General features: G+C 45.6%; 1 protein-coding gene across 1 annotated transcript in view; it reads right to left on the bottom strand.

Annotated features, from left to right (window-relative positions):
* LOC144610460 (anthrax toxin receptor 1-like) overlaps nt 1-15924 on the bottom strand; it is a 198820-nt gene that overhangs the window by 109152 nt on the left and 73744 nt on the right. The window contains exons 8-9 of the mRNA XM_078429186.1: nt 13999-14079; nt 4077-4136 (exon numbers count right to left, since the gene is read on the bottom strand). Of these exons, the coding sequence (XP_078285312.1) occupies nt 4077-4136; nt 13999-14079 (141 nt within the window). The remainder of the gene's footprint in view (nt 1-4076; nt 4137-13998; nt 14080-15924) is intronic.

Below are 15924 nucleotides of genomic sequence, written 5' to 3'. Positions count from 1 at the left end.
GGAGTAAGGGAGGAAAAGGAAAGGGCAACCGCTTTGGAAAGCAAGTCCAGACGGCAAAAGGAGATGACTGATGAAGGACCTGGGGGATCAGCGGACAAGCCCTACGCCAGGCTATCAAGGAAACATCACAGGTGGCAGAGCGGAGTAGCCAGTGGCTCTGGCTGAAGAGGAAAGACCCCATCTGGTCTCCCAAATAAGCCGGCTAGGTGGTTCTGGGACGCCAGAATGCACTGCTGAGCCTACTGGAGACGTCGTGGGTCCAATCAGCGAAATGTCGATGAAAGTAGGTGGCCACTTGATAACCCCAATGACGTGTCTGCCTAGCCTTTCTCAATGTCGGAGGAGCATAGGTGAGTGCATAAGCCTCCCATCACCACCGGGAGCAAGTTGACATTTGGCACTCTGGATTTCTAACCTCTTGTCCTGTGTATTTGGAAACATTAAAACCATGCCCTTTGGTTCTCGATTCCCCTACTCTGGGCAAGAGTATGATATGATATGAATGGAGGCACGATATGAATCAAGGCATGGGTGCAGATGGACAGAAGGGCCCTTTGCTGTGTTGACGATAACAGAAAGTTAATAGAGTTCCTATTTCGCAAATGTATCCAGTTAACTAATTTGCAGTCACTTGTTCAGTAGGAAAATATGAGCAAGATACCACAAACAACTGAGAAATGAATTAATATGTCCCAAGGTTCTTTTACAAGGGAATTATCAAAGCTTGTCATTTGGCCAAATTGTGTTAATTCATGAGCAAATGGTGATGACTGAATGATACCATATGATTTAGGGCATGCTTTGTTAGGATAAAAAGAAACAAACACTTCGAAAACTGCATTCAAAATTATTGGACACCATTACTTTAAACAAAGGAAGTGCTTTGTGAGACAGTCAACTCATTATAATCTCAATTGTTGTGTTGGGTGCCAAAGTTTTGAAGAAAAAAAAGCTCTAAGTTATCATGACAAAAATTCATGGCCATAAGCACATTTTACAGCTAAATCCCACAAGCACAGTTGGAAACGTTCCATTTTATACAAAATATCGCAAAATGAATTCATCCCAGGCGTTCTGAAAATCTGCCGAGTCTCATAAACAAGTTTGTGTCAGAGTGAAGACTCAAAAGAAGATTCATTAATATTTGACATTTTATGCTCCAACCCCTGATACCAATCGTGTAACTCAGTGTTTTTCTTTTAAAGTAACCTTTTTAATGAGGAACACAGTCCCGACCGATGTATTCTGAGGACTACTTTCGGGAAAGTCTTCATCGGCTGATAAATCATTTTAATAGTTCTCTTAAACCCTTTAAGTAGAAAACAATTGCAGGGATATCGGGAAGGGAGCAGAGATATGGAACAAAATAGATTGCTCTTCGAAAGGCCTGGCACACACTAAATGGGCTGAAAGACTTCCAGTGTTGTAGCGTTCTACTGTTCAGACTCATGCAACATGGCAGTAATGGTAGCACAGCGGTAGAGTTGCTGCCTTGTAGCGATTACAGCGCCAGTGACTCAGGTTCAATCCCGACTACGGGTGCAGTCTATACGGAGTTTGTACGTTCTCCCCGTGACCGCGTGGGCTTTCTCCAAGATCGTAGATTTCCTCCCACACTCCAAAGACATACAGGTTTGTAGGTTAATTGGCCTGGTAAATTGTCCCTGGTGTGTGTAGGATAGTATTAATGTCCGTGGTGAGGACTCAGTGGGCCGAAGGGCCTGTTTCCACGGTGTATCTCTAAACTAAACTAAAAATGACAATAGGTACGGCTATCTTCTCACATGGAGAAACAAAAGGCATAATATATATATCCATAACCTATATACTAAAACTCTTGTTTGTTATCTTGTTTGTGACTGAACTTCAGCCAAAACGGTGCACGATAGCGCGACAATTTTAGGCCCACCTTACTCACCATTGTCACTTTAGTGATAATGCAAGTAGTTTTATTGAAATCGGTCTTATATTTTTTAAGTTATTCACATTTTAAAGTTTAAAAGGAGGGGAGGGGAGGAGGGAGGAGGAAGGGGGGAGTGGGGGAGAAGGGAGAGGGGGTTGAGGAGAGAGGGGAGGGGGGAGGAGGGGAGGGTGCTGGACCAATGCAGGAGAGGTTTGGGCCCAACGGGTCCATTTTGTCTAGTATAAATATAAATCTACAATTATAATGCCTGTTCCTCTCAGTGCAATTCCAGTACCTCCCACATCTACTCTTTCACCATTAACCTGCTAGATGTCTCTCCAAATTTAATTCAGTTTAGAGATACAACATGGAAACAGGTCCTTTGGTCCACCAAGTCCATACTGACCAACGATCACCCCGTTGACATTAATTCTATGTCATCCCTCCACACAAAAGGCATTTTACAGAGGCCAATTAATCAGCAAACCCGTACGTCTTTGGAATGTGGGCGGAAACCGGTGCACCTGGAGGAAACCCACGCAGTCACAGGGGGATTATGTAAACTTCACCCGAGGTCAGGATCGAACCTAGATCTCTGGGGTTGTGAGGCAGCAGTTGTGCCACTGTGTCACCCAATTTATCCAATTCCCATTTGAAATCTCGGGGAAGTCCCCAGGTTACGCAGGAACTCCAGAAATGAATAAAGCAGCGTGTGGGGGGCATTCGCAGAGACACCAGTGACTGGTGAGCGACCAGGCATGTGAAGGAAGGCTCGCTGCTGGCCTCACTGTCTCAGTGAGTGAGCCTGGGAGACTGCTCAGCGCTGCCACCTCTGCTCCGCTTCACCCAGTCCCTGATTGTTGGGCTGCTGGCGGGGAGGGCAGGCACGGACAAATGTCCCATTCCCACTTGGCAGAAGATGCCACAGGCCCATAGCGTACTCCATAGCCCACTCCAAAGACGTGCAGGTATGCAGGTTAATTGGCTGGGCATATGTAAAAATTGTCCCTAGTGGGTGTAGGATAGTGTTAGTGTGCGGGGATCGCAGGGGCGGAGCGGATCCGGTGGGCCGAAGGGCCTGTTTCTGCGCTGTATCTCTAAATCTAAACAATAGCGCTCGGCAAATCCATCCCTGTCCATCCCGCCAATCTCCCAAATATGTACGGGGCAGCACGGTAGCGCAGCGGTAGAGTTGCTGCCTTACAGTGCTTGTAACCTGGGGAGGACCTGTCCTGCAGGATTTATTTCCCCTGCTCTATAGAGCAATGTGCTTAGAGTTTAGAGATAGTTTGGAGATGCAGCATGGAGACAGGGCAAAAAGAACATCTACTACTTCAAGACAATTTATGAGAGTTGCAGGAATGTCCCTATCTCATTTCACCACATGAAAGTCACACCTTTATGCCAAATTTATCCTGCAACTGACTCATTGGCTGATCACAGTAAATGAACATGGAATGACTAAGGTTGTGTAGGAAAATAACTGCAGATGCTGGTGCAAATCGAAGGTATCTCAAAATGCTGGAGTAACTCAGCAGGTCAGGCAGCATCTCTGGAGAGAAGGAACGGGTGACGTTTCGGGTCGACCCGAAACGTCACCCATTCCTTCTCTCCAGAGATGCTGCCTGACCTGCTGAGTTACTCCAGCATTTTGTGATACCTTCGATGGAATAACTAAAGATGAATGAAAAACCTCATCTCAGCACCTACGAAATTTTCTTGCAATGTGAAAATGTATGACATTTAGATTTTTAGATTTAGAGAAACAGCGCGGAAACAGGCCCTTCGGCCCACCTGGTCCGCGCCGCCCAGCGATCCCCGCACATTTACACTATCCTACACACACTAGGGACAATATTTTTTTAACATTTGCCCAGCCAATTAACCTACATACCTGTACGTCTTTGGAGTGTGGGAGGAAACCGAAAATCTCGGAGAAAACCCACGCAGGTCACGGAGAGAACGTACAAACTCCGTACAGACGGCGCCCGTAGTCAGGATCGAACCTGAGTCTCCGGCGCTGCATTCGCTGTAAGGCAGCAACTCTACCGCTGCGCCACCGTGCCATCCCATGAGGAAAGGAAACCGCCAGGTTGCGTGCTTTTACTGGAGTGGATTCAACTCCGAGAAATCAAAATATCTAGTGTGTTCGATGTCGGCCTTACGCACTTACCCCAGCACAAATGCTTGACGGCTCGGCTGCCAGGATCTCGATGCAAGACTTCTTCAGGATCTGTTCATTAGGGGGAAAGAAGCAAAAAATCAGCAATCATGCAATGCTTTCCCCTCCTTGGCCTGAGCTGGGGAGGTGCAATTACTACTAAGCTTTATCATGCGCATCTTTACTGAAACGTTACCAAAAAAAAATCTCATTCTTTTCAAATGTTCAAGATTTGAACTTTTTGGAACACAGAGTCTTAAAAACATTGTCATTAAGTTTATTGCAAAGGAATACCTGAAAAGTATTCTGGATTAAATGTCTGATTAAACTATGATAGAATCAGTAGGAAGGCTTAGACTTTATTACTCCATCCCCCCATGGTGAAAGCAAATGATAGATTTTTTTTTTAGATTTAGAGATACAGCGCGGAAACAGGCCCTTCGGCCCACCGGGTCCGCGCCGCCCGGCGATCCCCGCACATTAACACTATCCTACACACACTAGGGACAATTTTTACATTTAATTAACCCAGCCAATTAACCTACATACCTGTACGTCTTTGGAGTGTGGGAGGAAACCGAAGATCTCGGAGAAAACCCACGCAGGTCACAGGGGAGAACGTACAAACTCCGTACAGACGGCGCCCGTAGTCAGGATCGAACCTGAGTCTCCGGCGCTGCATTCGCTGTAAGGCAGCAACTCTACCGCTGCGCCATGATAAGGAGTTTATTCAGCTCCATCTCTGGACCTGCTCCATCTCTGGTGAAGGTCATGTCCGATATTTATTTTCACAACCATCCACCTGCCTTGGCACCATTTCTCTTTGGAGCCTTCGCCAGCAAAATCTATTGCACTCAGACTACAACGAGTAACCGTTGCTGGCATCAACTGCTCTTGGTGGGGAGGTAATCCCCCATTTCTGCCACATGAAAAGTTGTTCCTCAACTGAATAATCATGCCTCTGATTTCCGGTCACATCTCTTTGCTCCTGCCCAGCTGCCGGTTGCAATAGTTTCCATCTATTTGCCCTGAGTGGTTATTTGCAGAGTCACGGAGTCATAAAGTCATACAGCACAAGAACAGGCCCTTTGGTCCAACTCGTCTATGCCGACCAAGATGCAGCTAGTCCCATTGACCCGCATTTGGCCCATGTTACTCTAAACCTTTATGATCCATGTACCCATCCAAATTACTTTTAAATGTTGTTATTGTACTTGCCTCAACTACTTCCTCTGGCAGCTCGCATCCATCTATACACTATCCTCTGTGTGAAAATGTTATTTGTCAGATCCCTAATTTTTTTTTTCCCCCCTCTCATCTTAAATCTGTGTCCTCTACTCTGGATTCCCCTACTCCAAAATAAAGAAGTTGTGTATTCACCCTGTCTTACCCTATTTCAATCACATGTTTAAATTGTAATGTTGTAATCTTAATGTTTTATGCTTTATTCTTAATTGTTTACTGTATGTTCGTGGTTACTTGCAAGCAGAGCATCAAGGCACATTCCTTGTATGTGTACATACGTGGCCAATAGACTTATGTAGTGTAAGAAAATAACTGCAGATGCTGGTACAAATCGAAGGTATTTATTTCACAAAATGCTGGAGTAACTCAGCAGGTCAGGCAGCATCTCAGGAAAGAAGGAATGGGTGACGTTTCGGGTCGAGACCCTTCTTCAGACTGTGATATCAGGGGGCGGGACAAAGGAAGGATATAGGTGGAGACAGGAAGATAGAGGGAGAACTGGGAAGGGGGAGGGGCCAATAGACTTATTCATTCATTCACGTACGGTAAAAGGCCTATTAATTTCCCTTTGAAAGCCCAGAGTCACTATGTTTTATCACCCATTATAGACATTAAGTTACAGATCATCCATTATAGACATTAAGTTACAGATCATCCACCACACCCAGGAATAAAGTTACTCCCATCCTCCCTGAAATATTTGCCCATCACTTTGAACTTTGCAAGGCCAGGATCTCCAGTGTAAAAATGTGACTGGAATTACAAAACATTGTTTTGTTCATAACTACACGGCGATTTTGAATGGACTTTCTGAAGAATATGGCTTGTCGTTCAACATTTATTGATGAAGACCAATTAACACACAAAAGTGACTCTTAAGGTACATTTGTTCCTTTGCCAATTCCTCAATACACTGGCAAAATACGTAGGAAGGAACTGCAGATGCTGGTTTATACCAACGATTAACACAAAATCACGGAGTAGCTCAGTGGGTCAGGCAGCATCTTTGGAGAACAGGAACAGGTGACGTTTCGGGTCGGAACATTTATTCAGACTGAAAGTACAGGTGGTGGGGGGGGGGGGGGGGGGGGGGGGGAGGGGGGGGAAATAAACTGAAGGTGAGAAAAGGCCAGAACAAATCAGGGCCGGCAACAGATGACCTCAGGAAGGATAGAGCCCATAATGGCCCATTGTTGGCTGGGGTCGGTGTGACGACAATGAAAATGATGCTTGCAGCAGTATCAGAGGCACAATGAGGTTGGTTGGTTAGTTGAGGTTGGTGGGCGGCACGGTGGCGCAGCAGTAGAGTTGCTGCCTTACAGCGAATGCAGCGCCAGAGACTCAGGTTCGATCCTGACTACGGGCGCCGTCTGTACGGAGTTTGTATGTTCTCCCCGTGACCTGCGTGGGTTTTCTCCGAGATCTTTGGTTTCCTCCCACATTCCAAAAGACGTACAGGTTAATTGGCTGGGCAAATGTAAAAATTGTCCCTAGTGTGTGTAGGATAGTGTTAGTGTGCGGGGATCGTTGGGTGGCACGGACCCGGTGGGCCGAAGGGCCTGTTTCTGCGCTGTATCTCTAAATCTAAAAAATCTAAAAATCTAAAAAGAAACAGCATTTGACCGAATTGGACAACCCTGAGCAGTTCTGCTGTGTACACTCCATCAGAAAAAACGTCAAGAATTTGGCAATTTAAATTTCTGTTTGCTTTGTTTTATTAACTTCACCCTTTTCTTCATATGTTTGCTGGCGTTTGCAGCATTTTGTAAATGTTATTTGATTAAATATTGACTTGTTGCAGAGTTTGTACGTTCTCCCCGTGACCTGCGTGGGTTTTCTCCGAGATCTTCGGTTTCCTCCCACACTTCAAAGACGTACAGGTATGTAGGTTAATTGGCTGGGTAAATGTAAAAATTGTCCCTAGTGTGTGTGTAGGATAGTGTTAATAGTGTTAGTGTGCGGGGATCGCTGGGCGGCGCGGACTTGGTGGGCCGAAAAGGCCTGTTTCCGCGCTGTATATATATGATATGATATGATATGATAACTGGGACACAAGTTCCAAGTGAAGGCTGATGTCAGGTTTTGCTGCATTTAATCAGCTGTTGGAGTGTCAGGTCGTGATTTCACCAGAGTGATTTGCTTTGGCCCACGCCAAGAATGTTCAAATTGTTGCAGCTCTGCCTTAATATTTTACCTCATCCAAAAATGGCAGATGGATCATCAGGGGCAAAACATCCCCGCCACTAGTAATTCCGAAGGAATGTGCTGATGCAAATAACGTTCTGTAAACAACGCACACTCATCCCTAGATAACTTGTAGGATATGAAGTTTGCTAGATCATTATCATGAGATGGAAGATTTATTTATTTATTAATATTTATTTCCACTAGAATTGGGCATCACTGCGAATCCAGCATCTGTTCCCAATCTCTCAACTGTAACAGCATGTTTTAACATCTCAATTTCTCATCCTGTTCTTCAAATCTTTCCGTGGCCACACCCATCCTTAAATCTCTTGCAGCACCATTACCTTCTGAGATAATTGTACCCGTCCAATTCTGGCCCCTCAAGGGCACTGAACTTTTTCTTGCCATTGGGAGAGAGATTGCAGAATTTAGCACTAATGTAGCTTAATAACTGTCCATTCAAAGTAACAAAGAAAGCAGATTTGGAAAGGCTCACAATCTCAATGGGCTGGAGGAAGTAGGTAGGAGATGGCAAGGGATTTGAAATTGGATGTTTGATGTAAGAGATACAACGTGGAAACAGGCCCTTCGGCTGACGGAGTCCGTGTCGTCCGGCGATCATCCTGTACACTAGCATTATCCTCTGCACTAAGGATAATTTACAATTTTACTGAAGCCAATTAACCTACAAACCTGAATGTCTTTGGAGTGTGGGAGGAAACCGGAACACCCGGAGGAAACCCACACGGTCACAGGGAGAACGTACAAGCCCCGTACGGACCACACCCGTAGTTAGGATCGAACCCAGGTGTCTGGCGCTGTAAGGCAGCAACTCTACTGCTGTGCTACTGTGTTTCTCTTTACTAATTCAGTGATTCAGCTGACATCAATAGGTCTGTTAAATGGTGCCACTGGCAAGTGCAACATGCTTCCATTTTGGTTACCCTTTGCTAGCATCACTAAGCTTCAATGTGATATGCTGAACAAAGTGTAATTTCGCTTGGGCAGCTTGCAGCCCAGCGGTATGAACATTGCCTTCTCCAACTTTAGATAGTTCCTCTGTCCCTTTCTTCCCCTCCCCCTTCCCAGTTCTCCCTCTATCTTCCTGTCTCCACCTATATCCTTCCTTTGTCCCGCCCACCTGACATCAGTCTGAGGAAGGGTCTCGACCTGAAGCGTCACCCATTCCTTCTCTCCTGAGATGCTGCCTGACCCGCTGAGTTACTCCAGCATTTTGTGAAATAAATACCTTCGATTTGTACCAGCATCTGCAGTTATTTTCTCACACAAAGTGTAATGCTCCTTCGGTTAAAAATCCCCAAAATGAGTCCCAACCCCTCATCCAGCAGAAATAATTTCAATGCACTAACACATCATGAACATCTAGCAACACTGTCTCAAATATAACAATGTACATAATGGGCAGCGTTCCACTGTGGATTGATGCCCAATTAGTGTTAGATTGTCTGGCTTATTTCTTATGCACTCTAGGATTTGGCAGATTGAAAGGACCTCCATCCAAACTGGCCTGAACTGCCCCATTTCCCAGCAGGGAACACGTTGTATGTGACCTGTTGTGACTTGCTGTAACCTCTTCCCTTTCACCACCCAGGCTAGGAAAAAAAAATGTTGGTAATGACAGGAAAGATGTGGATAAATGAGTTCAACGTGCATTCCTGTAAGCTTGAGTGAAGAGACAGTTTTTTGCAAGAATGCTATAGCTGGGGACACAAGGAACCCACAAAATAATCTGAGATCAGGCTGTTATTCAATGAATGGGAAATAATCTAGCTACACCTTCAATCTCATCTCCCTTTAACGTACCATCGGTTCTCAGCCATCCAATTATAAAGGCAAGCTTGAGGCAATGTTATGATGTTATGATTGCCTCTACACCAAGAGTGTAGTTGTAAAAATCAGTCAGAACCTATGTGAACATCAAACCTTAATTCTTTTGTTTTATATTCAACTAGACCAAGTGGACCCATTGGGCCCAAACCCATCCTGCATTGGTGCAACACCCTCTCCTCCCCCCCTCCCCCCCCTCCCCTCCCCTCCCCTCCCCTCCCCCCCTCCCCCTCAACCCCCCTTATCCTCCCTCCTCCCCCTCCCTCCAAAGGGACGACGGTGACTAAGGTGGGCCTAAAATTGTCGCGCTATCATGTACCGCTTTGGCTGTAGTTCAGGAACAAACAAACAAACAAGAGTTTTAGTGTACAGATGGTCCAGATATTCCTGTGAGATCAGTACAAAAGCTGCTTATATTGGGGAATCCCTGATAGTTGCAAGGGATAGAATTGTTACTTGTTAGAAGGAAACCACTCAGTATGGAGTGTGTAGGAAGGAACTGCAGATGCTGGTTTACACCAAAGATAGACACAAAAGGCCGGGGTAATTCAGCGGGTCTGGCAGCATCTCTGGAGAAAAGGAATATGTGACGTTTCGAGTCTGAAGATAGGTCTTGACCCGAAACATCACCTATTCCTTTTCTCCTGAGATGCTGCCCGACCCGCTCGGTTACTCCAGCACTTTGTGTCTTCCTCTGGAATTCAGAGTTCAGGAGGACCAATGTTACTGAGAACCATTACCATTCAGATCAAGAATCAAGTAGCAAGACCAATGGGAGAGGAGCTGGCACCAGACTTAGTTTTGTGAGAAAAATGCAGGAAAGGGGAAAGGATGGAGGTAATGATTATAATAATTCAACTAGATTTAGCAGAGTCATAGGGTCATAGAGCGTGGAAACAGGCCCTTCGGCCCGACCTCCCCACGCCGAACATGCTCCATCTACTATCCCACCTGCCTGCGTTTGGCTAATATCACTCTAAACCTACTCTGACGATGTACCTGTCCAAATGGTTTTTAAACATTGTGATTGGGGAACATTGAGAATGATCAGCCATGATCACATTGATTGGTGGTGCTGGCTCGAAGGGCCGAATGGCCTCCTCCTACACCTATTGTCTATTGTCTATTGTGATAGTACCTGCCTCAGCTACGTCCTTTGGTAGCTTGTTCCATGTACCTACCACCCTTTGTGTAAAAAAGGTGTCCCTCAGGTACCTATTTAATCTTTCCCCTCTTACCATAAGCCCACAACCTCTGGCTCTTGATCCCCCTATTCTGGGTAAAAGACCATGTCCAATTTGTACCAGCATCCGCAGTTATTTTCCTACACACATGTACAATTACCCAATCTGTTCCTCTCATGAAAAAAAACATATAGACGGGTGGGACATTGATGCAGCAGCAGAGCTGCTGCCTTACAGCGCCAGAGGCCCGGGTTTGATCTCGACTATGGAGTTTTCACATTCTCCCCATGGGTTTTCTCCAAGATCTTCGGTTTCCTCCCACACTCCAAAGACAACTGGTTTGTAGATTAATTGGCTTGGTATAAATGTAAATTGTCCCCAGTGTGTGTAGGTTTAGTGTTAATGTGCTGGGATCGCCGGTCAGTGCTAACTCGGTGGGCCGAAAGGCCTGTTTCTGCGCTGTATCTCGAAAAACTAAAAACAAACTGAAATAAAAGCTTTATGTTGAAAAACAAAGAATTTTATACGGCTAAGATATGATTTAGCAAAATTAGAATGCAAATGGCCATCTGAAAGTAAAATCAACATGGTGGCAGTGGAAGGCATTGGACAAACCTGTTCTCACCTAAAAAGGGGAAGCTCCAAATTCTAGAGACCCCCCCCCCCCCCCTCCAAAAGCTAAGTCATGAGTTCAAGGAACACATGGGGCAGGATCAAGCAAAAAAATGCAAGTTTATCACACTTACTGTGAAAGCCTGGATGAGTCGAGCAGCTGCAGAAATCGGATTAATAGGAAGGCAAAGTATGAAAAATATTGGCAAATAATGTTAAAAAATCTTCGATATTCTTTCACAGATGACAGAGAAAAGGAAAGAGTAGAGCCTGTTAGAAACCAAGATAATATCTGAAGTATGGGGCTGGAAAAAATAGTCATTTTCAAAGTGAATGCTATGTTTCTGCCCTCATGGAAGAGAGGATATAGCCTCTCACATTAAAGAAGTAAAGTGCTGCAAATGATGAACGTGGGGAGAGGTTCCTTGAGCTGTTAAGAATCTTTAAAAAGGAATATGTTGCTCAGTCCAGATAAAATATTGCCTTTAAAGGGATGGGAAGAGAATAGCTGAGGCTCTTACAATAATTTTCCAATGCTCTTAGACTTTTGGTTCTGATGGATCGGAAGGTTGCAGTATTAGCCAAGATCATTCAAATCCAGTAAAGACATGGGTCACTTAGATCCAACAATAGCACATGTGGCACAGCGGCAGAGTGGGTTTTTTCCGGGTGCTCCAGTTTCCTCCCACACTACAAAGACATGCAGGTTTGGACATTAATTGGCTTCTGCAAATCGTAAATTGTCCCCAGTGTGTCGGATGGTGCTAATGTACGGGGTGATCGCTGGTCGGCGCGGCCTCGGTGGGCCGAGGGGCCTGTTTCCACGCTGTATCTCTAAATTCTGAAGTCTAAAGTCTAAATAGTACCAGTTCCACTGATGCACACTTGACTCAGACAGTCAATGACCAGGCTCACTCATGTCCACACTGGCCCTGGTCACAGAATCCCGATAACTAACGTCACAGACCCAAACTAGCCAGGTCTCACCAATCCACAATGGCCGGGCTCGCTCAGAGTACACTGGCCTGCATCACAGACCCACACAATCCAAGGGCACACCAACCCATGACAACAAAGATAGACACAAAAAGCTGGAGTAACTCAGCAGGTCAGACAGCATCTCTGGAGAAAAGGAAAAGGTGAGGTTTTGGGTCGAGACCCTTCTTCAGATTGAGAGTCTGGGGAAAGGAAGAGGAGAGATATAAACTGATATAGAGAGATACTGTGCAGTTTAATGCAGATAACCATACTCTATCAATGTTATTTGCTTTACTTCCCAGAGTAAATCGGGCACTTTATTGAATGCGCATACATTGCATTTTTTACGCATTCCTGTTTTTTAATATTTGAAATCCAAACCATTCAGCAGGAGAACAAATGTTAACTCATTGCCAAGGGCTTTTATTATACTGCCTCACATGTTGTATGTGCAGTAAGTTTCAGTAAATTATCCCCATTCCTGTCAATGTCGACACTGAACAGAAACTCCAATGTTTCCCACTGCATTCCTTGTAAATTCTGCGACAATCCCCCACAAAACCAAATCACCTTAGCTAATTTTTTTTTTTTTTTAAGGACCATTTCACCGTTACATGATTTGTGCGGCTTTTTGCCAAGATTTCTGCCACTGCTATCATACTCTTGGGCTCAGTGTGAGTGATTACCATGGCACCGAGCCAGAACCAGCCCTGAGACCAGTGACGTTCTCCATGGGTTCAGACCCAAATTTCCGCTCACTAATTTGACTCTGTCTTCATTCCAATGTCTGAGCTTTCCACAATGCAGCTCCGTATTCCACACGGATCCACACTCTGTGCTCACGTGCAAAATACACTGACAAATTCTCTTCTTTCCTTTGTGAAAATTAACACGAAGGAACGTTCCTTTTAAAAAAAGTTCCAGTTAAGCTCCATATATAATCTCCATAATAATGATTTTTAAATTTAGTTTAGTTTAGTTTAAAGATACAGCACAGAAACAGGCCTTGCAGCCTACCAAGACCGCGCTGAGCAGCGATCACCCCCTACGCTACTACTATCCGAGACAACTAGGGACAATTTACAATTCTTATCGAAGCCAATATACGGAGTTTGTACGTTCTCCTTGTGACCTGCGTGGGTTTTCTCCAAGATCTTCGGTTTCCTCCCACACTCCAAAGACGTACAGGTTTGTAGGTTAATTGGCTTGGTAAATGTAAAAATGGTCCCTAGTGGGTGTAGGATAGTGTTAGTGTGCGAGGATCGCTGGTCGGCACGGACCCGGTGGGACGAATGGCCTGTTTCCGCGCTGTATTTCTAAACTAAAAACTAACAAAAATGTGTATTTTTACTGAAGGCTGCCTTTGGAGTGTGGGAGGAAACCGGAGCACCCGGAGAAAACACACACGCGGTCTCGGGAAGACCGTACAAATTCCGTACAGACAGCACCCGTAGTCAGGATCGAACCAGCTGTCAGGCAGCAACTCAACCGCTGCGCCACCGTGCTGCCCCAAATTTAAAGCTCGCCTCTGGTAATCTGATAGTCAGGATTTTAGACCAGTATTTGTAAAAAGACCTGACAATTTGTTAGTCATTGTCATCAGCACCTTTGCCCCACAGCTATTCAGCCACTGTTGCTTGCAGTTATTTTGTCAGTACAAAATCGGACTTTAGTGCCTCTTCGGTGCCTCAGCCTTGTAGAAAATACAGTCCCTTGGTCTCAACCCCTCACAGTTTACAGTTTCCACCATCTGGTGTGGACTGGCTCGGCCTGGGCCCAGCTCCCAGCGAGGTAATTGGAAGCAGCTGCATGCAATTCACTACCCACGGCCCGGGACGTTCCAATCACCGTAACCCGCGGCCACGTCACGCGGCACTTACCGAGTCGATGATGCCCTGGAGGGCAGTGAAGCCATCGTTTACGGGGAAGACGTGGTCCTTGCTGTCTGCAATGCGTGCCAGCTGCAGCGATCGCGGGTTGCGGCAGAGGGGTAGGAGGTGGAAGGGGTTGGGGAAAAAAGGTGGGGTGGGTCGGTGAGAGAAATAAAACATGAAATCAATTATTCAACAGCCCTGTGACCAACATTTAGAAGTATTGTGAAGATAGGCGGCACGGTGGCGCAGCGGTAGAGTTGCTGCCTTTCAGCGAATGCAGCGCCGGAGACCCGGTTTCGATCCCGACCACGGGTGCTGTCTGTACGGAGTTTGTACGTTCTCCCCGTGACCTGCGTGGGTTTTCTCCGAGATCTTCGGTTTCCTCCCACACTCCAAAGACGTACAGGTTTGTAGGTTAATTGGCTTGGTAAATATAAAAATTGTCCCTAGCGGGTGTAGGATAGTGTTAATGTGCGGGGATCGCTGGTCGGCACAGACCCGGTGGGCCGAAGGGCCTGTTTCCGCGCTGTATTTCTAAACTAAAAACTAAGGAAAATGTGTATTTTTACTGAAGGCTGTGGAGGCCAAGTCAATGGATAATTTTAAGGCAGGGAAAGATAGATTCTTGATTAGAACGGGTGTCAGGGGTTATGGGGAGAAGGCAGTAGAATAGGGTTAGGAGGGAGAGATAGATCAGCCATGATTGAATGGCGGAGTAGACATGATGGGCTGAATGGCCTAATGCTGCTCCTATTACTTATGGCCTTAAATTCAGTTGATAGACACAAAGTGCTGGAGTAACTCAGTGGGTCAGGCAGCATCTCTGGAGAAAAGGAGTAGGTGATATTTTGGGTTGAGACCCGAAATACAGTTGTATGTTAATATGCAAAATTAAAGTTATGACAACCTGGCTTAAATTTATTTAAATGGCAGAGGAAAGAAGTGAACAAGTTTCAAATCTACACTGCTGCCTGATGCTGTAATCTGTTTTCTTGCACTGGTTGATGTAAGCAATGTTGGCAAAGGCAATTGGAAAGAATATTCAATGCCAGACACAAGGACTTCCTGACGTCAGGGATTCTGTGCCGTGCCAACTCCTTGCCAACGCCCTTCTGGAGTATGGGTGCTGTTCCAGACACCTGAGAACCCTACTGACTTCACAAATGTAATATTCTCTTCGCTTCTTCTGTTCACTTGAAGCAGAGTTTGCCAGACGGTACTTGAATTAGGAGATGTTTTGTGAGTGCGTCTTGCAGAAACCAACTTTGGGTTGAACAAACTGAATTAGCTTTTTAAGAGGTAAAGCCTTTTTTTAAGACACCAGGTCCTTCGGCCCACCTAGTCCACGTCGACCAACGATCATTCATACACTAGTTCCGTCTTATCCCAATTTCGCATCCTACACACTAGGGCCAATTTCCAGGAGACAATTAACCTACAAACCTGCACGTCTTGGAGTGTGGGAAGAAACCGGAGCGCCCAGAGACAGCCCACACAGCCACAGGGAGAATGTACAAACTCCGCACAGACAGCAACAGCAATCAGGATCGAACCTGGGTCTCTGGCGCTGTAAGGCAGCAACTCTACCGCCACGCCACAGATGAGCTCTTCAGTAGAACTCCACGTGGAGCGTCTTACTAATAAGAACTGGTTAGCATCAGTGTTAAAGTCTTCATTACTTCCAGATTACTCTGAATGCTCGGTGGTGACCCTAAGGTAGGACATCACCTTTATAGGTGGGGGGAGCAACAAATCAGAGAATTAGTGTGAAAGAACTGCAGATGCTGGTTTAAATCGAAGGTAGACACAAAATGCTGGAGTAACTCAACCGTTCCTTCTCTTCAGAGATGCTGCCTGACCCGCTGAGTTACTCCAGCATTTTGTGTCTCCCTTAAATCAGAGAATTAGGCTGACCAGGAGATAGAAGAAACT

Source organism: Rhinoraja longicauda, chromosome 36 (genome assembly GCF_053455715.1).
Source record: "Rhinoraja longicauda isolate Sanriku21f chromosome 36, sRhiLon1.1, whole genome shotgun sequence".
In the NCBI taxonomy this organism is placed as follows: Eukaryota; Metazoa; Chordata; class Chondrichthyes; order Rajiformes; family Arhynchobatidae; genus Rhinoraja; species Rhinoraja longicauda.
This window is presented reverse-complemented; position numbering and strand designations above follow the sequence as displayed.